Source organism: Rhamphochromis sp. 'chilingali', assembly GCF_963969265.1.
Source record: "Rhamphochromis sp. 'chilingali' genome assembly, chromosome: 4".
Taxonomy (NCBI): Eukaryota; Metazoa; Chordata; class Actinopteri; order Cichliformes; family Cichlidae; genus Rhamphochromis; species Rhamphochromis sp. 'chilingali'.
Window position 1 is genome coordinate 16,582,066 of NC_137948.1, and position 26,466 is coordinate 16,608,531.

At 40.0% G+C, this 26,466-nt stretch overlaps 1 protein-coding gene across 1 annotated transcript; it reads left to right on the top strand.

Moving 5' to 3' along the window:
* Positions 1 to 6,390: 6,390 nt before the first annotated feature.
* On the top strand, positions 6,391 to 12,850 carry LOC308396012 (ubiquitin carboxyl-terminal hydrolase 12-like; the record flags this gene model as incomplete). The annotated part of the gene is made up of 17 exons (XM_080881071.1): positions 6,391 to 6,614; positions 8,008 to 8,077; positions 8,187 to 8,270; positions 8,759 to 8,814; positions 9,134 to 9,224; positions 9,310 to 9,372; positions 9,482 to 9,582; positions 9,706 to 9,762; positions 9,863 to 9,994; positions 10,087 to 10,210; positions 10,297 to 10,448; positions 10,554 to 10,653; positions 10,794 to 10,870; positions 11,055 to 11,163; positions 11,773 to 11,830; positions 12,000 to 12,157; positions 12,244 to 12,850. The coding sequence occupies 17 exons, from the start codon at positions 6,391 to 6,393 to the stop codon at positions 12,247 to 12,249; spliced, it is 1,662 nt and encodes a 553-aa protein (XP_080737197.1). The 3' UTR covers positions 12,250 to 12,850.
* Between the last annotated feature and the right edge of the window lie 13,616 nt (positions 12,851 to 26,466).

The following is a 26,466-nucleotide window of genomic DNA, read 5'->3' on the forward strand; positions in this document are numbered from 1 at the left end:
CAAATGTAATGCATGTAAATGCGAAAACAGTTGACAGAGTGATACAAAAGCACGACAAAACAAAGTTCAACATGTTCAAAAATAAAACTGTCAAAACACAACAGCAATATAGCAAGAGACAAAGTAACAAATGCTACAAGTGCGGAGGCTCTCCACATCAGAAACCTGAGTGCCCAGCAAATGATGCAAAATGTCATTTATGTGGAAAAAAAGGTCACTACCAGCGAGTCTGCAGACAAAGCAAGACAGTGCAAAGTATTGAGGAGGAAGAGGAGCAAGGTTTCTTCCTAGGCTCAGTTTCCAGTGACGGCCAGGCGTGGACAGCCAACATACAAGTGAAAGATGCAAAAATCACTTTCAAACTGGATACTGGAGCAGATGTGACTGTAATAGCTGACTCGGACTTATCAAAGATTTTTGCTAACGAACACAGACCAGTTCTCCAGCAGCCAGAAAAACCTTTGTTAGGCCCTGGAAAAACACCACTGGACGTTGCAGGTTTTACAAAGCTACAGCTCAACTACGGAGCGAAACAGACAACAGAGAAGGTCTATGTTGTAAGAAACCTGAGCACTCCACTGCTAGGCCTGCCCGCCATTACAGCTCTTGGCCTGCTGGTGCGAGTTGACGCGGTTTCAATGGACACTCTGAAGACTACTTACCCTAAACTTTGCAATGGTCTAGGGAAAGTGCAGTGGGCCTATCACATTAAACTCAAACCGAATGCTGTGCCGTACTCACTCAAAACTCCGCGAAGGCTTCCTCTGCCTCTGATGGGAAGGGTAAAAGAGGAACTCCAACGAATGGAAGAGCTTGGTGTCATTACCCGAGTTGAGGAACCAACGGATTGGTGTGCCGGCATGGTTGTTGTTCCAAAGAAAAACAGCCCTAGGCTAAGACTTTGCGTAGACTTTACCGGACTAAATGAGTATGTGTGCAGGGAAAAATATGTGCTGCCATCGGTTGAACAAAGTCTCGGAATGCTCGCAGGAGCCAAAGTGTTTAGCAAACTGGATGCCAACATGGGCTTCTGGCAGATTCCCCTGTCCGATGAGTCTGCCAAACTCACCACCTTCATCACACCCTTTGGGCGGTTCCACTTTAACCGCCTACCGTTTGGGATCAACTCAGCGCCCGAACACTTTCAGCGCATGATGGCGGAGGTCATCGAGGGTCTCGAAGGAGTGGTGTGTCACATTGACGATGTGTTGGTGTGGGGACGTAACCATCAGGAGCACGATTCCTGTCTCCATGCTACACTGCAAAGACTGGAAAAAGCAGGCATAACGCTGAATGTTGAAAAATGCGAGCTCTCCCAGAGCAAGGTTGCTTTCTTGGGTCACATCATAGCGGATACAGGAATCAGTCCTGACCCGAAGAAAACGGAGGCAATTACAGAAATGACAGAGCCAACTAATGTGTCAGAGTTGCGCAGTTTTCTGGGCATGGTGAATCAAGTGGGCAAGTTCATCCCCCATTTAGCTGAAAAAGACAAAGCCCTGCGAGATCTTCCTTCCAAAAAGAACGCATGGTATTGGGGAACTGACCAAGTGAGAGCTTTCAAAACATTACGAGATGCCCTGACCTCACCCCCAGTGCTCGCAATGTATGACCCCAACAGAGACATTAAAGTATCAGCAGATGCTTCATCCTATGGTCTCGGAGGTGTTCTTTTGCAGCTGTGGGAAGAAGGATGGCGACCAGTGGCGTATGCATCGAGGTCCCTTTCTCCTACAGAACAACGATACGCACAAGTGGAAAAAGAGGCACTGGCATCTACATGGGCGTGTGAGCGTTTTCGTGATTTCCTGATTGGTAAACATTTTTGTCTTGAAACGGACCACAAACCTCTCGTTTCCTTACTGGGAGGACAAGCTCTGGATCTCTTGCCACCCAGGATCCAGCGATTCAGAATGAGACTCATGCGTTACTCGTACACTGTGCAGTACGCCCCAGGGAAATCGCTCTGGACAGCAGATACTTTGTCCCGCTCACCTCTGAAAAAACCAATGAACCTGTCAGACAAAGAGCTAATGGAAAGCACAGACATATATGTCGACAGTATTGTAGCAAACATGCCTGTCAGTTCATCATATATGCAAACACTGAAGGAACAACTGAAAAGCGACAGTGTGTGTGCTCGCGTCATGGACATGTGCACCGAAGGCTGGCCAGAACATGCAAAACAAGAGCCTTTACTGCGAAATTACTGGCCTGACCGAGCCACGCTCACTGTTGAAGACGGCCTTTTGTTAAAAGACACACGGCTTGTCATTCCTTCAGCAATGAGAAACGAGGTGCTGGAAAAACTACACGAAGGACATCAAGGTGTTGTAAAATGTAAAGCTCGTGCACGCCAAACAGTGTGGTGGCCCGGGCTGAGTCAACAAATCTCTGAGATGGTGCTCAAGTGCAAAACGTGTATTCAAGAAAGACACAATAACAGTGAGCCACTCATGCCAACAGAATACCCTGCCCGCCCATGGCAGAGAGTGGGCACAGATCTTTTCGAGCTGGGAGGGAAAACTTACCTTCTCGCTGTTGACTATCACTCTAGATTTGTTGAGATTGCTTTGTTAAACAGGACAAAATCAAACGATGTCATTACTCACCTGAAATCTTTCTTTGCCCGTCACGGCATCCCAGAGGTCCTCATGTCTGATAATGGGCCACAGTATTCAGGTCAAATCTTTACAGACTTTGCAGCAGCATACGGCTTCAAACACATCACAAGCAGTCCCAAGTTTCCGCAAAGTAATGGAGAAGCAGAACGTGCTGTGCAGACTGTAAAAAATCTTCTGAAAAAAGCAGCTGATCCTTATCTAGCTCTTCTTGCCTATAGAGCTACACCACTGCAGTCCGGATACAGCCCTGCAGAGCTTTTAATGGGCAGACGTCTGCGAACCACACTGCCGATGCTTCCATCGCAGCTGGAGCCCACACTGCCGGACAACGCACTGCTCGCTCGAAAGGAAAGGGAGAAGAGGATGATGGACATGGCAAACTTCAACAGGCGCCACCGCGCAAAACCTTTATGCAGCCTGTCCCCAGGAGAGCAAGTTTGGGTGACTGATGTCAAAACTACAGGCACTGTTATCCAAAATCACTCTACACCCCGATCATACACAGTGGAGTTACCACAAGGGACTGTGAGGCGTAATCGTGTGCATTTGATTCCTTTAAGTTCACCTGTGCATGAACCTGCTAATGTGCCTGTGTTGCAGAAGCCTCAAACACCCAGTGTGATCCCTGCTACACCTGTTAACACTGATGTGGTCAGAACCAAGTCAGGGAGGCCAATAGTTAAACCTAAAAAGTTAGATCTGTAAGAAAAAAAAAAGGTTGTTGTTATGTAACTGTGTTATAATGGTTTTGTAGAGCACAGTAAAATAAAGCTAAAAAGAGTTGTTAAGAAAAGAAAAGAACAAGAAAACAAAAACAAAAGGTTAAAAATGTAATGCAGATTGTTTGCCAGATGTTCTTGTATGGCTTTGAAAAAGAGAAGTTCTGTCCTGAGAAAAGGAATATTCTGTTTTTGTTTAAAAGGGGAGATGTGGTGTATTCATAATTGTCTCTGGTACATTTGTTGTATGGGCAGTATGTGTTCACTGTTTGATTGTGTAATCACGTGTTACGCACTGGCAATGCATGCCGGTAGATGGTAATACAGGAAGTAAAAGAGATGGTCTTACCGCACACAGTGGTCCCGCGTACTTATTCAGATTCAGAGTAAGAATCACACATAAATGTCAACAACAAAAGGAGTGTGTAAAACATGTATATTGTAGTGATGCAGTATACTGTGTATATTTATACTGGCAGTATGGAAAATGATTATTTGGAAATGCTTAAAATGGAAATGATCATTTACTGTGAGGTGAGGTGTGGTTGGGGTGTGGACAGTGGTTGTGCTTTTGTAACGTTGAGGTATGGACAGCTACACACTGAGGCGTCAGTCCTGCCCATATTTTATTCAGTAAAAACTAAATTTTCACTGCTTTTATGACCTTTTTAGTGGGGAGAACATAGCTAGGATTTAATGATTTAACAAATCTTATAAATCCTTTGTCCTCCACAATGCTAAATGGCTGGGAGTCCTCAATCACCATGCTAACCAGGTTTTCATCTATTTGAGATTGTTCTCCTGAGGAAAGACAATAAAAACAAAGCACAAATATAAATATCACACACGTAACTTATTACAGTTGTATAATATTGTTATATCATTTAGTAACATTACGGCATGCTATTATTATCATGGCATTTGATGGCTCACCTGGTCTTGCTCAACAATCGCTGTTCCCCTTATTCTCATGCAAAGCTCTGTAGTGCCTAAGCATGGATGAGGTGTTGTTGTTATATCCCAGCTCCCTGGCACATAGCAAACACTTCACCTTGTACAAAAGTAAATACAGCTTAACATAAATTGTATTGCACCATCAGTATTATGAAAATACATCTTCTGTAGAAATACCTTGTTGGGAGGAATAAGATCAAAATGTTCCCACACAGGGGAGGACATCCTCCTCTTCTTAGCTGGCTCCATTCTCTCCTGAGTTTCTCTCCTCACTCTCATAAACCTCCAAACTGCCTCCCAGCTGTCTCCAACTCTCACTAACCGCAGCTCTCCATCAAACACCCACATTTTGATTGAAGTCTGAGGGGTTTGTATCGCTGTCACATCTCGCGGCAAAGTTCGAACCACTTCATGAACCAGTCACGTGGTACAGCCGGGCAGCGAGGCTTCGGACGTCATCATTTTCAGCTCCTCCCATAAATGAAGCAAGCCTCGATACGCTCATCGCGGAAACGCCCCCTCCATTACTCGACACATCACTAGCATACATGCACATCTAGTGCTCAGCGTCTAATTGTGTGTTTGTGTTTTTACCTTTTTGCAGTAGCGTAGTGAAACATTTGGGCGGTGGATAAATAATGGAAAATAAAATTCAGACTAGAGACGGCTTCAGGTGAGTACACGTGGTGCACAAGGACCAAAGCTCACCTTCTCAACCTGGACAAAATGAATTATTTTACACTGATACTGTAAACTTTTGTTTGTGTGTCAGGTTTCCATACATCGGAAACAGCTGCTGCATCTGTAATTCTGTCCATCCTGAGGAGAGTCCACACTCTACATCAGATCCTTGGCTCACCTATAATGATGCACAGGTGCTGCACACAACTGGATCTGCAGCTTGTGAGGAACAGCAGCACTCAGCCTACATCCTGTTTTACAAGATTAACGTAAGAAGACACAGTCTCACTAACCACTTTAATAGTGACTTGTGTCCCAAATACTGTTTATTTGTCTTAGTTACAGATAGTGAAATAAAATGGGAAATGATTGTTTCATAATTGTATACTCAGCTTGGTCGAGAACGAGGGGCAGGATTTTGAATTGATGCCATTGGTGCATTTACTAAAGTTCTGGGGTCAGTTTGAATATCAGTGACTTTGACCTTGAGTTCAAGTTTTCTGAAAATGTTGTGAATGCTACAACTCTGTGACGAGAAGTAAGTCTCCTAGGTCTTTAAATTTGTATATAGGTGCATCTACTAGGAAGCTGAAGGGTTGCACTGCGGGCCATCTGTAGAGGTGTAGAGTCAACAACCTGTCTCTGAATGTTTAGATTAGATTAGATTAGATTAGATTAGATAGAACTTTATTAATCCCTCGGGTGGGTTCCTCTGGGAAATTCGATTTCCAAAAAAGCACAGCACCGACAGAAGTTACAGAGTTACTGAATATTATATATATATATACACACACACACACACACACACACACACACACACACACATATATATAAATACAGAGACAATATAAATAAAATATACGAAGGGGATAAATAGAATAAATAGGAATAAAAAATAAAAATACAAGTGAATTGCACATTTCAAGTATTGAGTCTATTGCACTGTTGACTATTTACAAAAGTATTGCACAAAAGGTATTGCACAGTGAGGTGAAGAGGCACTACAGCTTAGTTGTTCCCCCCTCCTTTGTCCTCATGTTTCCCCTCCCTCTCCCCTCCAGAGAGGAGTTAAACAGTCTGATGGCGTGTGGGACAAAGGAGTTTTTAAGTCTGTTAGTTCTTGTCTTTGGGAGAAGCAACCTGTCACTGAACAGACTCTTCTGGTTGTTAATGGCCATGTGCAGAGGATGCCCAGCATTGTTCATAATGTCCATCAGTTTCTTTAATGTCCTTTTCTCTGCCACTGTCACCAGAGTGTCCAGCTTCATGCCGACCACAGAGCTAGCCCTCCTGATCAGTTTCTCCAGCCTGGATGAGTCCTTCTTTGCTGTGCTGCTCCCCCAGCACACCAAAACAAAACAAAAGAGATCGTTGACTTCAGGAGAGCACAGTGAGATCACTGCCCACTTAACATGAATGGATCCTCTGTGGAGGTCGTCAAGAGCTCCAGATTTCTTGGTGTCCACCTGGCGGAGAACCACTCCTGCTCCCTCAACACCAGCTCCATAACCAAGAAGGCCCAGCAGCGTCTCTACTTCATGCAGAAGCTGAGGAAAGCCCATCTCCCACCATCCATTCTCACCACCTTTTACAGTGGGACTAATGAGAGCATCCTAAGTAGCTGCATCACTGTCTGGTATGGTAACTGCAGCGTATTGGATCGCAGTACCCTACAACGGATTGTGAGAGCAGCTAAGAAGGTCATTGGAGCCCCTCTCCCCTCCTTATAACACCCGCTTGCTGGAGGACCCCACACAGCCTTCAAACACACTCTTCACCCTGCTGCCTTCTGGAAAGAGGTCCCACAACATCCGGGCCCTCGCTACCAAACTACGGAAAAGTTTCTTCCCACAAGCCGTCAGACCCCTGAACACTCAGTGACTGCACTGGCACACGCACACCTTCACACATGTCACTACCAAGCACTTATCTGCAGTATCTCACACTCATATACATACATACAGACACCAAGTTACTTTTGCACAATACTCAGCATTTTGCACATTTCCATTGTCTTGTGTCTGTTTCGTCCTGTTCTGTCACGTTTTGCACTGTTTTGTCTTGTTTATTTTTGCAATTTATGCACACTGCACTTTATGTAGTCCTGGGTTTGTCCGTATATGTCATATATAGCACCAGGGTCTCGGAGGAACGCTGTCTCGTTTCACTCTGTACAGCACCTCTGCACGTGGTTAAAATGACAATAAAAGCCACTTGACTTGACCTGTTTTGTGTAGCAGTTGCTTGGAGACGAGCACCATACAGTTCAAATGAGCATACATTCCAAAATATGCAAATTTGCCCCATACATCATAATGCTGATGTTTGCTGTTCAGGGTATGAACGTTCTATGCTGAAAGTTTATAAATATACAACCTTTGACTGCTTGTTTTCAGTTGAACTTTTGCAAAGCTGAGGAGATTTTGGCTGCGATCACATCAAGTCCAAAGATGTTTAAACTTCTTTTTCACAGAAAGGTAAGTTTGAAGAGACTCGCAGCACATTTCTATGAATATTTTCTTATGGTAAACAAGCATTTTTGAAACTTTTAAGGAAGCTTCTTGGATGATTTCTGTAAAAACTGAATTTTGAATCCAAATGAAGGATTTTGTATTTTCATACCATATACTTTGTTTTATGCCATTACTGATGTTGGTTTTCTTGTTTCTAAACAGAAATCACACAAACAAAACGTGGCAGAGAAGGAAATTCCTTCTACGTCTCATCAGAGGTAAAGAAATGCGCCAGTCTTTAATGCTGCTGGAGATATTTATAGCAGTGGTTGAGTTGGAGCTCTTTTATTTCCCTTTTATTGGTGTTTTGTATTTACATCTTTTTTACTACTTCTAGTCTTGTCTATAATTTATATTGATTCAGAGATTAGCGTTTGAAAATGTAGAGTGTAAATGTACAAAATACATGATTTTGTTCCATTACAGTTATTAATTTTTATCTGCAATCTCCAGCATGTACTCCTTGTTAAAAATTTGCACTTTGAAAAATAACATTTACACTTTTGTCCTCATCAGCATCCCGGATGCTCCTGTTACTGAAAATGGTCAAAAGAAGAGAAAATGGAGACACCTCTGCTGTTCCTCGGTTTGCTTTTACACAAAACATATGAAATGCACATTCTCTTTAAATTGCACTTGTTAATTTAAAGTGACTTTACTTTTTTAATAAACGTATGTTTGTTCGTCCTCTGCAGCAAACTGACAGCGATGCAGAGGCAGAGAGCAACACTGTGAAGACACAAAAAAAGTGTCGCTGGTTTCTTTTTAAATTCTGGAAGGTATGTTTTATGGAAAGAGTCACTGTCATCAAGCATTTACTCATCACAGTTAAATGAGAAGAATTAAGAGCAATTTAGCACACAGCCATGTCCTCAAATTAAGTTCAAAGATGTTTAAACGTTTTTTTTTCACAGAAAGGTAAGTTCGAAGAGACTTGCAGGATGTTTCTCTAAATATTTTTTATGGTGAATAAGCATTTTTGAAGCTTCATGGATGATTTCTGTAAAAACTGAATTTTGATCAGAACCAAATGAAGGATTTTGTATTTCATAGGACAAACTTTAAAACTCAATTTAAGGCATGAATAAATTGTTTTTATTTTATTTAAAGATATTCCTATATCTGCTTCATGAGCTGACAGCTCACTAAAGTGATAAATAATATGAAATAATACCAAATTCTCTAACTGGACACTTTTCATGGAGAGACCCACTTGGTATGTTTGTTTTATGCCATTACTGATGTTGCTTTTCTTGTTTCTAAACAGAAATTACACAAACAAAACGTGGCAGAGAAGGAAATTCCTTCTACGTCTCATCAGAGGTAAAGAAATGCGCCACTCTTTAATGCTGCTGGAGATATTTATAGCAGTGGTTGAGTTGGAGCTCTTTTATTTCCCTTTTATTGGCATTTTTCTTCCACCTTGTGTATTTACATCTTTTTTACTCCTTCTAGTCTTGTCTATTATTTATATGGATGCAGAGATTAGCGTTTGAAAATGTAGAGTGTAAATGTATAAAATACATGATTTTGTTCATGTTGGTATTCCATTACAGTTATTCACTTTTATTAGCAATCTGTATTAGCAAAATGTACTCCTTCTTATAAATTTCCACAACATTTACACTTTTGTCCTCATCAGCATCCCGGATGCTTCTGTTGCTGCCACACCAGCTAACCCTGAAAATGGCCAAAAGAAGAGAAAATGGAGACACATCTTCTGCTGTTCCTCGGTTTGCTTTTACACAAAACATATGAAATACACATTCTCTTTAAAATGTACTTTTTAATAAACTTATGTTTGTTCGTCCTCTGCAGCAAACTGACAGCGATGCAGAGGCAGAGAGCAACACTGTGAAGACTCTTTTTAAATCCGGGAAGGTATGTTTTATGGAAAGAGTCACTGTCATCAAGCATTTACTCATCACAGTTAAATGAGAGCAATTAAGAGCAATGAGGCACACAGCTATGTCCTATATATTTATATCAGGTAAGAAGCACCACGGAAACGATCCCAGCAGACCTGAGTTGGGACACTTGGATTATGGAGCTTCTGGACCAAGAGAGTGGATGGGAGCATGTGTTTAACAGGTAAGAGAAAGACGTCCTCCAAAATGTTTCAACTTCAAAGCTCATGCATCCATGCACATACACTGCTCAGCATCCTGACATCTTTCCTAATTTTGTGTTTGTGTTTTTACCTTTTTGGAGCAGTGTAGCATGCGGTGGAGAAATAATAGAAAGTCAAACTGGGACTATAGACTGCTTCGGGTGAGTACACGTGGTGCACAAAGACCAAAGCTCACTTTGTCAAAGTGGAGAAAATGAATTCTTTTACACTGATACTGTAAACGTTGTGCGTGTGTGTCAGGTTTCCAAACATCGGAAACACCTGCTACATGAACTCCTGCCTGCAGAGCCTCCTCAACATTGAGGAGTTCATAAGAGACATCAGGCGTCAGGAGGTTTTGTGGAGCACAGATCCAGAAGCTCAGCTCTTAAGGTGCGCTACGTCAACCTTCTACTTTCTTCAAAAACCTGAAGAACAAAGAGATCTAACAGCAGAAATGTCTGTTTACCCTTTCCTTTCTACAGAAGGCTCATTGATGTCAGGGACTGTCATGAGTCAACAGATTATGGCCTTAAAGATCACCACCTAAGAGCTTTTAAGAAGGCATTCAGCAGTCAAGCTCCTGAATACACCGGCAGTGCACAGAAAGTGCGTCAGCTATTTGGACATTTTGTTTTTTTGCTTTACCTTCTGATTTTGATGTACTGTTTTAAATCTCTCTGCTTTTCTTTCAGGACGCTCATGAATTCCTAACATTGTTCCTCAATGAGGTCAAAAGGCTCGCACCTCACCTGGAGAGGAACGCAGCTCTCCTGGGCCAAAGTTATACCTGCCCAGTAGAAGAGCATCACATTTTTAAAATGGAAAACATGAGGACATGCAAGAGGTAAGCCTGTCTTTCAGAAACGCAGAGCTGGTTGCAATATTTTCATATACCTCTTTTCCACCTACCTGATCTTTACTTTAACTACGTTACTCCTGAAATGTGTAGCTGTGGTCACCAATCATCACAGCACGAGGACTTCACCAGCTTGTCTCTTGACCTTGTTCCAGAGGGGTCTATTATAAACATGTTAGAGACATACTTGAAGGTAAGATCACAAATTCCAATAGAGTTGTAGTGTCAGCGATCTTAACACACCTTTTTTGTTAGTGTTTGTGCGTATGTGTGTGTGCATATGTTGAGATTTCTTTCTACCATAAAGCCTGTTTTCTCTGTGCTGTTGTTCAGGAACAAGAAATAGAATTTCGCTGTGATTGTGGAGGGACGGCCTCAGAACTGAAGTCGTCTTTTGATACACTGCCAAGGTGAGTAAGGTCACATCAGAAGTGATCGACTGACCAGGTTTCCAAACTGTGGCGCATCAAATATCAGAGTTTTTCGAGACAATACTTGAGCAGTCGTTTTCTCCCATCTTCTGTTTGTGTTTGACACTCATTCTTCTTATTTTCTACCTTGTTTGTGTTTTTTTTTTTTTTTCTTTTCTGCCAGAGTCCTGATCTTGCATCTGAAGAGGTTTGGCTTTACACAAACCTACAACATTAAGAAGGTGGATGACCCCGTCAGGCTGCAGAGGGACTTGGTGGTGCCATCCAATCAGGTAAAAACAGACTGCAGAACGTCTCAGGCTACGTCCACACTAGCCCTGATAGATTTGAAAACTCCGTGTCCACACTAGTGTTTTCAGTCATTTTCAAATAGTTGTGCGTCTGCATTGAAACGGCCGAAAACGCTTACGTTCCAGTCCTGCGCATGCGCAAAAGTGAGTGAGGATTACAGAATTTGAAGAAAAGCTATCCGGAGCATGTACAAACTGATATTAATCTTTTTTAGGGCTGTCAAAGTTGAGAGCAATCAAAACAACCGCTGTATAATGCACTCGGCTATCTTTGTTTAATTGCTCACATGACTGCATCACATGACTAAAATGCGTCATCGTTTTAGAAAGTCTGCGTTTTCGAGTGTCCACACTGCGACGGGACAACTCCGTTTTGAAATGTGTGCGTTTTCGAGAGCGTTTTCAAGATGCTGTGTTTTTCCTTGAGGAAAACGCCATCTCAGTGTGGACGGGAGGTCAAAGCGGAGAGAAAACGATGTGTTTTCAAACGAAAACGCATTAGTGTGGACGTAGCCTCAGCAAATCAGCTTAATTATGGCTCTGATGTGAGACTTTGTGAAACTAACACTCTTTGGATTTGTTCCTTCTCAGGGTGGTGGCTGTTATAGTCTTGTCAGCATCATCAGTCATTATGGAGGCACAGAGTCAGGTAAAACAACAGACTTGTTACAAACAGAAAATGAAAACTTTCTACTTTTCAGTGAAGGACTCACACACAAAAGCTTTTGATGTTCTAAGACGCACTAAGTCAAAATCACTGTTTGCTTGAATCAGCTGACTTCCAGAAGTTGGATTCATTTGTCTTAATGTGATTTCAGGACACTACATCTGTAGTTCTGTCCATCCTGAGGAGAGTCAGCACTCTACATCAGATCGCTGGCTCACCTATAATGACGCACAGGTGCTCCACACAACCGGATCGGCAGCTTGTGAGGAACAGCAGCACTCGGCCTACATGCTGTTTTACAAGAGAAACGTAAGAAGACACAGCATCTCATCCTGAAGTGAGAGAATTTTTAAATGTCCTGCTACCTTGTTAACCAGTTTTGTCTTCATTCTCAGTTCTGAAACAGGAAATGGAAGGAAGGTCATCATCATGCTGAGAAGAAACAACACTCGTCCCAGCCCACCATCGCACACTGGAGGACAAGTACTGGTAAGTATTGCCCTCAGGAGGAAGGGTCCTCCCAGAGAGCCTGGTCCTCCCAAGATTTCTTCCTCCAGGAGGGAGTTTTTTCTTGCCACCGTCGCCCCACATTCACTGGTCTCATCAGCAGGGACATTTTTAACATCCTAAGACCTGAACTCTTTCATGGCATGCATTTTTAATTTCTCTGTGCCATTTGGGTTGATTGGGACCTGATGAATGTGAAAACAAAGACATCAGATTCGGACTATCTTTTTTTTGTTTCTCAAAAAAATGAGATCCACATATGAGGACATTCATTTTAAAGTTCGATTGAACAGGGGCAGTGTAATGTCCTCCCTCATAAGTGGATATCAGGTTTTTGAAGAGCAAAATTTTGTATTTTGGTCTCATAAATGTTATGTCCACATATGTGGACACCAGGTCCTAGGAGGTTAAAACAAAATCTACTAGTAGTGCAGCACTACTAGAGATCGTCCTTTTCTAGACCAGTGTTTGGCTTGCTCTCTGGAACAACAAATTAGTGCTGTCAGCGTTAACGTCATTTTAACTAATGACGTTTACGCTGACAGCACTAATTTGTTGTTATTATTATTAATATTATTATTAATTTATTTGTAAAATAAATTACATTTAAAAAAACAAAGAAATTATTTGATTCTTTATGTTATTTTGTTTTATTAAAATCAAAATAACAACAAAACAAAAATAACTAATAAAAAAAATATTAAAAGTATTCAGCAGTGTTTTGTGAAATTTGTAATGAGCCTTAGTTAAGTTGATGTCACAGAAGTTTCTGAATCATTTAGATTGTTCAACAAACTGATTCACTCAGGTAAAGATGGTAAGCTGGAGCAATGGTACGCTTGGAGTTCAGTTTAAGTTTTCAGACAAACATTCACTCGATCAGTTGCAGCTTCTGCTTTTAAATAAATGATTTAGCTGCAAATGTTTAGCTGCAGGTAGCAAAGTCCAAAAGTGACAACATTTCCACTGCAGTCTCTCCAGAAATGGCTTATAAACTTTTGACCAAATTAGACATTTATCCTTGGATCATTGACAACCCTGTAGGGTGAAAATCTTTAATTGTACCTTTTATAACATTTTAACAAGTTACTGTCTCCTGCTGCATGTTTCCTGTTTTGGCTGAACTTCATCAGCAAAGCCCTCAAAGCAGCATATGAAAGAAAGTCATCTTTCATTGTTGTCTCCAGCGTGTTAAAAGAGAGATCGAGCTCAGTGATGAGTTTTGAAGCGGCTGCAGGGACTTCTCGAAGGTTTTGGCTCAAACAGTCGCAGGATGTTGTTCACAGTGGTGACACTGTTGACTGGGGATTGACAAGCACTGAGATACTAACATGACAAACACAAGAAACATCATGACTTATTCTCCTGAGTGCCTGCAAAACACAAACACAAAATCAAACTCAAAGCTTTTCTCTCAGGTGCTGGTGTGGCACAATCTAATGATAAGAAAGGTCATGCTAACAGCTTTTGGAGCACAGCTGCACAAAATAACAGCTTTTGGAGCACAAAATGCATTACAGGTAAACCCAGTACCCAAACATGTTAACAAGGATAAAGAAAAAACCTGAAACAAAAGCAGGTAGTGTGGTGATTTATGTTGTGAGGATGCTTTCACTCCCATCAAAGTCGCCCAGTGTTGAGAACCCAAATGAGCCCAAAAACCTCAAGTGGCTGCAACCAACAGCGAACGTCAAGAAGTGGATACTTGCATGTTGAGCCAGAAACATGCAGAAAACCCAAAAGAGGCAAGACAGCACACCTTGGTGCCACTCAGGCAGTACGAACACCTGGAAAGAGGAGCCCACAGTTCAGACCCAAGGACACTGGTAAGGACACCAGCCAGCCAGTTATAAGTCTAGTTTTAATTTTCATTTTAGTTAGTGTTATGGCCTGTCTAAGGGTGGCCAGACCATAATATAAGGGTGATCCACCCCTGTCTGACCCTAAGCAGCACATCACACAACCAGTACAATTTTGATGGTGATTTTTTTTCACAGTGATTGAATTCTAACAAAGGAAAGGAGCGAACTACAGCTTCGGGGTGGACCCCAAAACAACAAACAAAAGGGACCGTATCTAAAGGATGTACAAAACTTATTTATGAAAAGAATAAAACCAAATAACAATGTCTTATCTCCCTAACTAACAAAAACATGAGAAAAGGGTAATCGAATAGAGTGAACCATAGACTGTATAAAAGATAGGACCATTGCAACTTTACTGCAGCACTTCACCCTTTCACATAGTCCCAGCTCTTCTCTGTCATGTTTTATGGTGCTGCAAATGTCTTCAGTTGGTGAAAGGTCTGGGCTGCTGGTGTCTTGTTGTGCTTGCTATGCATCCCTGACTCGTTTCTTCTTTCTGCATCAAGTAAGGAATGTAGTGAAAGTTCCCAAGAGGTTAAAAACACCACTGAAAAAATGCCATCAGACCTGAGTTGGGACACTTGGATTATGGAGCTTCTGGACCAAGAGAGTGGATGGGAGCATGTGTTTAAAAAGTAAGAGTATAACGTCCCCCAAAATGTCCCTAACTAACAAAAACATGAGAAAAGGGTAATCAAATAAAAAGGCATTCCACCCCTACATGCTCCTGTATAAAGAAACAAGTAACACAAAGCCTGCTGGTTGAGGTCCATGGCGGTGTCATCTTATATGTTGTCTCCAGGTCAAGCAGACAACATATAAGATGGATAGACAGACAGATTTCAAAATAGCCAGCTGGAATGTTAAGGGGTTGAATAACGGGATTAAGAGGAAGAAAATATTAACATATCTAAAGTTATCAAGAGTTTATATAGCCTTTATTCAAGAAATGCACATGTGCAAGTCAGAAGCCTTAAAACTTAAATGTTCCTGGGTAGGTAAAGTCTTTTACAGTCCTGGAACTGGTAAAAGTAGGGGAGTGTCGGTTCTGATTCATAAAGCAGTTAGCTTTGCTGAAACAAAAGTAATAACAGATAAGGGAGGTAGATTTATATTGGTTTATGGACAACTACTGGACACACCAATAATTTTATGTAATATCTATGCACCTAATGCGGACATACTCGCCTTTTTTCATAACCTGTCACAGTATCTTTTGGAATTAGAAGGTGCACAAATAGTGTTAGGAGGAGATTTTAATCAAATACTGGATCAAGACCTAGATAGATCACTTCCTAGGAGAGGCACAGAGAGTAAATCTGTAGTTGCCATAAGGCAGATGACCTCAGATTTAGGTCTGAATGATATTTGGTGGACAATGCATCCAGAAGGCAGGGAATATTCCTTTTACTCTCCGCCTCATAATGTTTATACTAGAATCGACTACTTTCTTATTTCTGAAGCCTTAGTGAATAACTCTATAGATTCTAGTATTGGTAATATAGTATTCTCGGACCATGTGCCAATTTTTCTATGTCTTGGAAATATTTTACAGATACCTCAAAGCCGCAGATGGCATTTAAATGTGTCCTTAATTAAAGACTCTGGGTTTATTAAATTGATAAGAGATGAAATACAATTTTACAAACAGACAAATAATCGAGAGGACACTACATTGGCTACTTGGTGGGATGCTATGAAGGCATACTTAAGGGGGAGGATAATTTCTTACGCTTCCTTTAAAAAGAAGGCAGCTAACAAGAATATCATTACGTTAGAAGCCAAATTAAAGGCACTTGAGGCAGTACATTCCCATACAAAAGACAGAGTTACGTTGAATAAAATTGTTAAAGTTAAATATAAGTTGAATGTACTGTACAACAGAAAGGCAGAATACGCTTTATTTCGCATTAATCAAGCATATTGGGAAATGGGAGAAAAGCCGAGTCGTTTATTAGCATACCGTCTTAAACAGAAAGACAGTATGAACCATATCCCAGGCATACGACAATCACATGGGGTTATTTCAGCTTCTATTAGACATATAAATGATGGATTCAGGGCCTTTTACAATAATCTTTATTCTACACAAGGTAGTTTAGATGAACAGAAATTCGAAGCATTCTTTACTGATTTAAACCTGCCACAGCTTTCTACTACTGACCAGCAGATTATAGATGCTCCAATTACAGTGGAGGAGATTACCCATGCAATTAACAGTATGCCACTTAATAAATAATAATAAATTCCTGGTATTGTATTGGCGCATCTTTGTTCAATCGGTTATTCTGTTACTTTGCCACGTTACCTCTCGTGCTGTCGATGTTCAGTACAAGTCCATATGGCCGCTGTTTGACAAAAGTAAAGGTCAAAGGACATTTTTTTGGTTTATTCAGTCGTCATTGACAATAAAACTGCACATTAAGAACCCCAGTAATTGTGTCCTGTGTGGCTAATCATTTCCCAGGCTACATAATTTTGGTACCAGGAGTGGGGTGTGCAGTAGAAGGAGAGTTTTAGTTCACTAACTTATAACTGGCAGCACAGTGGCATGTTATTTCCTTTTTATTAAAAATACAAAAAAATACGGCAGTGGTGAAGACTACAGGGACTAACCATCACTGCGGGAGGACGTGCGGAGGTGGTGATTCTGCAGAGTTGCTGGTGCGGCGCTTGGAACAGAACCCATCTGGACCTGGCAATCTGATAGCAGCAAACAAGATTTGTCTTGTTCCTTGAACTGGACTTTTCCCATAGTATCCTTATTATAGCTAAACTATACTTAAGCTTGGACTGTGGACTGAATTAGAAGCGCCATTTCAAGTGCTCCAGATGCTGGGGATAAGGCCAGTGGTGGGGATTTATCCAGTCAGGGCCCATTAGAGCCGGCAGGACCAAGTAGGGCTCCAGATGATGAGATACAAAACCAGCTTCAGGAGCTGACGAGGTTGAGGGATGACCTTATCAGATTAACTGATGAAACAAGGGCTCAAAGGGACAGTGCTGGTCGTGCCCTTAACCGTTCATACATTTGTGTTCCACGTGAACGCCAGGTCCAAGTCTTTACAGGGGAATTGGGAAAGGACGGGAGGTCTGTTGAAGAATTTATTGAAGAGGTTGAAAGAGTGACGAGGTCCAGAGAACAGAGCACCGAGGAACAGTGTGATTTTATACTCTCATTGTTGCGTGGACCAGCACTTGAGGAAGTGAGGTTATGTATGACCCAGACCCAGGACCCTGACACTGAGTGCTTCCAAAATAAATAAAAATGTTGTCACCGTTAATGCAAATGTATGTGTCTTATATTACACACACTCTTTTTTTTTAACAGAGGGCACTATAATTGTCAAAGAGCCTGCTGAGAGCATCACTTTGAAGTGTTAAACAGAAGGAAGTCCCCTGAGCAATGATGGATATGCTGGGATGTATCTGTATCATAATTTTACTGAACAGAATGAGGTGTACTTCAATAACAAAACTGTGGAGCGACCAAGACTCAAAGTCAGAATTTGGGTAAATGAAGCTTTCATGAATTACGAGATCACCATCATTAATCTGACCGTGGATGATTCTGGTGTTTACACTTCTGTCTACAAAGAATTGCTTGACAGGAGCGTTGACTCCAACGTCTACAGAGTTTTTGTGAGAGGTGTGTGTTTTTTTTCTTCTATTTGTTAAAAACTCCACAATCTCATTGAGTAATTCACAATGCTTCAGAGTTGGCTAATTGCAGTGTACTGTATGCATGCATACAGTCCCATTTCCATCTTCAAGACATGATGCTTATCTTTTTCCTCAGCTAAGAAAGTGAAAAGTGCAGAAATGTCTAAGAATAGGAAGGAAACTTCCTTTACGCTTACCTACACAGTGATGATATTACACCTGAATGTGGTCATTTGATCTACAAGAAAGTCAGTTTCTCATAAGCCTAAACCTAAAGCTCACAACGTAGTCAATAATTATCCCCCTTGGAATGGGTTAAGGTCTATAAAAAGATTAAAAAGCATATAAAAAGTTACTGTATTAACACAAGTTTGGCACACCTACCCCTGTAGGTGTAGGACTCTTCATGTTAACATAATCTATTTATTTATTATTTTATTACTTTTTACAGTTTGTAAAATGATCTAAAAAGAGAATTTAACAGGTGGCATAGATAGAGGTGGATGGTATACACCCTTCTAGCTATCTGTATGACACATACAACGAGAATAGAAACATTTTTTTAGCTTTAGATGAGTTGTTCTTCAGTGCACATTGCATATTTATTGTTACAACATTCTAATAAAAGATGTACCCCAGAGTTATAGTGTAATTACAGGAAAACAACTAATTTGTTATAACCCATGTCTTCCTATATTTTCACAGGAAATGCATGTACAAACCGAGAAGAGCTCCAGACCACCGCAAAAAAGCGTTATCTACTACTGGTCTTAATCATCAGCACTGGTGTCCTCGGCATGCTGTTAGTCATAACATTCATCATATTCATCGTCCAGAGGGTAAGCTCATGTCCTTCTGCTTAAAATTAATCTTTTCTGGAATAAATCGTTTTGAAATCTGTTAAAATTGTTATACTACACACACACAATCACTGCAGTCTTGTTTTACTATTGACAGGTGAAACAATGGAGTAGCTGCAGGGCAATCCACTGATTTTGTAATCAAAGTTATACGAACACTGGTGTGCAACCTCCATCAGCTCCAGAGTTTCCTTTGCAGTGCCGTTAAATCTAAGGATTTTCTTTTTGTTGTTGTTGATGTTGTTTTAACAATGTAGTAATTTCAATCAAAATAACTGAGACAAAATGTCAAACATTATCATGCTTAAGAGCTAAACAATCAATTCACTCCATGTGCACGACAATATCTGAATGGTGCAGAGAGATGACTACATTTAAGGATTTATAATCCTTTAGTTTGTATCTACCTAAAAGTTGTATGCCCTCCACCCCTATCAGAAATTATACATTAGCTCATTTATCTTTATATTATTACAGCAATTTATTTAATATGCTTATTCTTACTGGAAATTACTGCACTCCCCAGGAGGGAGCTCAGGCGCTCTGTAATCAGTCATCACTAAGTAATCAGAGATGACTCTGACATTAGCCCAGATCCTTTGCTTTGGGGACAAACAAAAAGACCTGTTTTAAAAGATTTTGGTGCATTGTAATTATGATTATTTTGTCACGATCCTGGGTCTTTTGACCCTGAGTTTTGAGTTTTAGTTTATTTCTATGTTTAAGTCGTTTAGGTTTTCTGAGTTCATCTCTATTATGCTTAGGTTGCCGTTACAGTTCTTTGTTATTAGACTCCGCTTGTGTCTTCAGCCCTATGTTAAGTCTCCCTTGCCCTTCATGTGTTTCATGTCTGCATGTCTTTTGTCGTCAGGTTCGTGTAGTCATGTCTGCGTTTCATTATGTTTCCTGTTTTATTTTGAAGAGGTCCTGTGTTCAGTGTGTTTAGCTTTATGTTTCCCCTGTGATGTCGTTATTTTCATGTGTGTCAGCTGCTTCCCCATGTGTACCTACTTCCCTCATTAGGGCGGGGCCATCTGCTGCGACTGGTTGGGGTGAAGGACGACAGGATGAAAGACATGCTGTGGAAGAGAGCCAGAGATTAATAACAAGTGTGATTCATCAGATAGGTCTGTTAACACATAGTGAGTGAGAAAGGTGACTGAAAAGGAAATACTCAATGCATCATGGGAATTCTCCAGCAGTCTACACCTATTGCAGCATAACTAAGGGGAGGATTCAGGGTCACCTGGTCCAGCCCTAACTATATGCGTTGGCAAAAAGGAAAGGTTTAAACCTAATCTTAAAAGTAGAAATAGTGTCTGTCTCCCAAATCCAAACTGGAAGCTGGTTCCACAGAAGAGGGGCCTGACCTGAAAATGCATGGATTTTTTGCGCGATCGTGTAAAACTATATCTTCAGTTTTTTCTCCACTTTGCCCACAAGAGGGCAGAGTTGTCATGGCAGCAAATATACAACATCATAACCACTCATATAAATGAGTGTAGAAACAGAGATAGTGATAGATAAATATGAACATAAATAGATAAATATAGGGATATAGGTATAAATATACATATAAATATAAAAGGTGTGTGTTTATGATTCCTTTTTTGGTTTATGCCTGTTAAACATAAAAGAGAAATCTTAACTCCATCTCAGATCAGCTCTGTGAGAAGGATGTTGCTGTTTTTCACTAGTGTATCAATTAATGTACTCAATATACCAAATATTTGGGCACTAGTATTAACCACATGTTTCCTGCTTTTATAAGTCTTTAATCCAGGAATAAAATCCCAGGGATTCATGTGGCTAAAATGACCATTTAATCCACATGAATCATTCTGCTAGAGAGGCTTTCTCACTAGCAGACTATACTGGAAAGCAATATTTATGAGTTGGTGTTCGAGTTAGACAAGGAGGATGAATTCAGTACTTTGTATCAATCCTGGAACTAAACGTAAATGTATCTTCTGGCTCCATTATGGCAGAATTCATGGTTTATACATGAAAAGAATTCCTACATGAATGAATAACTAACTATATGAATAGTTTTATTACTTTTTGGGATTCGTAGTAATAGCATGAATTAAAACTATTGTTGATGAATTGAGTTCCCCCTCTTTTGCTTTTTAATGCTTGGCATATTTATGTGTCTTACTTGTTTTATTGAGTTCTTTATACATTTGTAAACCTTTGTTTTATTCGTACACATTTTCAGAGTGTTACATAAAGCTACACGCTGTCTAAATGAGTGAATGTAATGAATGATTTAATCTCACAGGATGCACACATCATTGATCTACATCAAAAACCATACAGGAAACACTGCTTGTTGTCTGAACTGGTGCATAAGTATGCGCATTGTGTTTGAAACAGAGACTTTATGCTGTTAGTGCTGCAGAGATGGTACAACTCTGTTGGGCCATATTATTGATTTGTTATTATTGCTATTCAGGTATGTCCATTTACTTTTCTTATAATATTTTCTTGTGTTGGTATAGTTCAAGACTGCTTGGAACAATATTTACAAAATCATCAGACAAAGATATTTTTATCCATACTGACTTATTAATGTTGACGTTTATATATTATATTATATTATATTATATTATATTATATTATATTATATTATATTATATATTTTTACACCAACTAATCAGATATTTTATCTTTTTTTTAATAACAGAGAGCACTATAATCATCACAGAGCCTGGTGAGAGCATCACTTTGAAATGTTCCTCAGAAGAATGCCCCCAAAACAATAGTCGATATACCGGGATGTATCTGTATCATAGGTTTACTGAACAGAATGAGGTGTATTACTATATCAACCAGGTAAACAGCAAAGTTTCTGTGCGATCGAGATTCAAAGGCAGGATTGAGTCAAACGGAGCTCCCATGAACCACAGCATCACCGTGACTAATCTGACTGTGGATGATTCTGGTGTCTACACTTGTGTCTACACAGAATCAGTAGACAAAAGTGCTGAGTGCAAAGTCTACACAGTTTTTATAAGAGGTGTGTTGTTGTTTTTTACCCTTCTTCTTAAAAACTCTCTATTTTTATCCTGTAACTCGCATCTCTGTAGAGCTGGCCAAATGCAGGACATTGTCTGTTGAATATGCAAATCTATGCAATGTTTTGTAATCTTGAATTTTGTGAAGGTGAGAAATTGCAGAAATATCCAAGAAAAAGCAATATCATAACCTATGCAGTGGCGACATTACACTTGAATGTGATCTCAGCTTCTTTACAGCCAAAATTTAACTCCAATGGGCTAAATTATATAAATAAAAGACTCTTACTTTTATTATTGTCTTTCATATTGTTTTAATATTTCTTTCAGTTTTTAAAATGATGTGAAAAAGAAAATATCACTAGTCTACCAGTATTTTAATAATTTTTAATGTTCTTCTCTTTCTGGGTTTTTTATGGTTTCTGAGAATTATTTAACAAGCAGAAAATTTATTGATGGAAAAGTACAAAAGATTGTCGTGTAAATATTTTAAGGGCAGCTGCAAGATTTGAGACATTTGGTGTAACCTGCATTTTCCTTCATTTTGCACAGGGGTACATGTAGTGGAGAACTGTTCCTGTGAAAATACACCCAAGATACCCACGAGTGAGTTCAGTACACCGTTATTGGTTTTAAATAGCCAAATTTCTATGATTTTTTGCAGTTGGCTGCAAAATAAACAGGAGTTGTGGTTCTAATTTGACATAAATTAGTCCACCCTTATTTTTATTTTACTGCTTGCCTATATGATACATACAGTTTAGTTTTAGATGACCTCTCTTCAGGGTTTCAGAGAATTCTGTATTGCATTGCAAAGAGTAAAAACAGTACATTTAAAGACGTGCGACCAGAAAAAAAAAATTACAGCAAATTTCTTGTGTAGCTGCACTAAAATACCACAGCTTGTATAAGCAAATATCCAATTTTCCTATATTTTTCACAGCACATCCTGGACAAGATGACCAGCACATCTTGGTGTTGATCATCAGCATTGGTGTCTTGGGCGTGCTGTTAATCGTAGTCTTCATCCTATTGATCATTCAAAAGGTGAGTTCAGTTCTGTCTGCTTAAAGGTTTTAAAGTAAGGTCATGCTCTGCAAGCTATCATGTGCAGCAGTGGTTATTTTGTATAGCTGCAGATACAGTAAGTTTTCACATTTATCAGAATCACCGCAAATGCTTAGAACTGCTGTAATCATTATAAATCTTCTTGCCCTGAGTTCATGATAACATCTAAAACCACTGACTGCTCTGTTTGCATCTTAGAGTGCAGCTGCAGATGTTTGCACGCACACACACACACACACATATATGTATGTATGTATACAAACTTGTATACAAACTTTTTTGGTGTTTTACTACCAACAGGTGAAACAAAAGCGTAGTGACAACATAAGACCAAGACGTTCGATGCAAGAATCCAATGACGTTTACGAAGTCATGACCAAGAGTGACCTCTCCCCTGTCTCAGGGCACTAATCAAACTCAAGTCCCTATGAGTTTGATTAGTAATGCAGTCAAATGTTGTTGGCTCACTGAAGTCTCATGAAGTAATTTCAATCACAGGTCAAAATGTCAAACATTAATTTGTTTTTGGTTTTTTTTTACATTTTTTAAACACTGGTTAATCGAAACCACTTGAATTATTTCAAATCATTCTTAGTATTGATCAGCATTATTTTCACTGTCATATTTCATTGTATAGTATTGGTCTATATTTGAATAATGAAGCACAAGTACTGCAAATAGATAAAGGAGTTGGTACACACAATCGTTTTTCTTTTTCTTTTCTTTTTTTTGCTTATTTAATAGAAAATAGACTATTGTGTTTAAAAATATACACTTAGTGTGTAAATAGATCTTCGGCCAATTAATGGATTCTCATGATTAATTAGAATTAGTCCATTAAAAAAAGATAGGAATGGGTATAGTTTTGCAGCTGAGATGGACATTGTTGCTCTGCTTTTATATATGTGGCCAAAGACCAACCATATACGTAGTACACCAAAACCAGAGGAGAAAGGGACGCGTAGACAGTTGCATGCCATGGAGGTAAGTTTTTAGTCATGTCTGCACTTTCAGAAGATATACAGTGGCTTGCAAAAGTATTCGGCCCCCTTGAACTTTTCCACATTTTGTCACATTACAGCCACAAACATGAACCAATTTTATTGGAATTCCACATGAAAGACCAATACAAGGTGGTGTACACGTGAGAAGTGGAACGAAAATCATACATGAATCCAAACATTTTTTACAAATAAATAACTGCAAAGTGGGGTGTGCGTAATTATTCAGCCCCCTTTGGTCTGAGTGCAGTCAGTTGCCCATAGACATTGCCTGATGAGTGTTAATGACTAAATAGAGTGCACCTGTATGTAATCTAATGTCAGTACAAATACAGCTGCTCTGTGACGGCCTCAGAGGTTGTCTAAGAGAATATTGGGAGCAACAACACCATGAAGTCCAAAGAACACACCAGACAGGTCAGGGATAAAGTTACTGAGAAATTTAAAGCAGGCTTAGGCTACAAAAAGATTTCCCAAGCCTTGAACATCCCACGGGGCACTGTTCAAGCAATCATTCAGAAATGGAAGGAGTATGGCACAACTGTAAACCTACCAAGACAAGGTCGTCCACCTAAACTCACAGGCCGAACAAGGAGAGCGCTGATCAGAAATGTAGCCAAGAGGCCCATGGTGACTCTGGACGAGCTGCAGAGATCTACAGTTCAGGTGGCGGAATCTGTCCATAGGACAACTATTAGTCGTGCACTGCACAAAGTTGGCCTTTATGGAAGAGTGGCAAGACGAAAGCCATTATTAACAGAAAACCATAAGAAGTCCCGTTTGCAGTTTGCCACAAACATGTGGGGGACCCAGCAAACATGTGGAAGAAGGTGCTCTGGTCAGATGAGGCCAAAATGCTATATGTGGCGGAAAACTAACACTGCACATCACTCTGAACACACCATCCCCACTGTCAAATATGGTGGTGGTAGCATCATGCTCTGGGGGTGCTTCTCTTCAGCAGGGACAGGGAAGCTGGTCAGAGTTGATGGGAAGATGGATGGAGCCAAATACAGGGCAATCTTGGAAGAAAACCTCTTGGAGTCTGCAAAAGACTTGAGACTGGGGCGGAGGTTCATCTTCCAGCAGGACAACAACCCTAAACATAAAGCCAGGGCAACAATGGAACGGTTTAAAGCAAAACATATCCATGTGTTAGAATGACCCAGTCAAATTCCAGATCTAAATCCAATCGAGAATCTGTGGCAAGATCTGAAAACTGCTGTTCACAAACGCTGTCCATCTAATCTGACTGAGCTGGAGCTGTTTTGCAAAGAAGAATGGGCAAAGATTTCAGTCTCTAGATGTGCAAAGCTGGTAGAGACATACCCTAAAAGACTGGCAGCTGTAACTGCAGCAAAAAGTGGTTCTACAAAGTATTGACTCAGGGGGCTGAATAATTATGCACCCCACTTTTCAGTTATTTATTTGTAAAAAAATGTTTGGAATCATGTATGATTGTCGTTCCACTTCTCACGTGTACACCACCTTGTATTGGTCTTTCATGTGGAATTCCAATAAAATGGATTCATGTTTGTGGCTGTAATGTGACAAAATGTGGAAAAGTTCAAGGGGGCCGAATACTTTTGCAAGCCACTGTACCTATGTTTCACCAAGAAAAGGCTAAGGAAAGACATAGCCAAAGTTAGCTTCACTGACTCCTCCAGAGAAAATAGATATAGATGTTTCTTACCTGGCTTATTAACAGCTGAGGTGAAACGTGGACTGACAGCCTACCCAGAGTGCCACCGTTTTTGAGGAGACTCAAGAGTAAAAGCATAAAATATTGCAAAATATTTAATTGACACATATTTTGTTTAATTTATTCTGAGTATTGATATTATTCAGAGTTAAAATATAGTTTGTGCTATTTGTTTTATTGATTTTGCAGACATTTTTACAGACCATTTTGGGGTACAGTCTATATTTACTCCCATCTAGCTTTGAAACTTTTACACGCAGTGACTTTAAACCCTATAGAAAATACTATGCTACAGTATCTTTTACCTACACTGCTACAGCATCAAGGTTATCAAACTATTTGTAACTGATTATGAGGCAAATACTTCTGAAGGCTAATGTGTAATAAAGCATCATTCTGATTATTTCATCTGTACAGTAACAAAGGAATGTAAATTCTATCTAATCTATTTCTTTCACATCTTTTCTAAAAGTGTTATTTAATTCAAATATTTCATATGTCACTCTTTTATCTCTGTTTGTTGTCTTTGTTGCCACACAAAAATTAAATTTGTGATGCTCTTTCTAGTGTCCTTGAGCCTTCCTGTCCAACTTCAACGTGTATTCTTCTAACATGGGAGTTTCCCCAGTTGACATAGTTCACCTCAGCCTGTCAGACTATAAAAACTGTTCATGTGCTCATGCTGTCTTTCATTTCCAGCATCTGATATATACAGTGGGGCAAAAAAGTATTTAGTCAGCCACCGATTGTGCAAGTTCCCCCACCTAAAATGATGACAGAGGTCAGTAATTTGCACCAGAGGTACACTTCAACTGTGAGAGACAGAATGTGAAAAAAAAAATCCATGAATCCACATGGTAGGATTTGTAAAGAATTTATTCGTAAATCAGGGTGGAAAATAAGTATTTGGTCAATAACAAAAATACAACTCAATA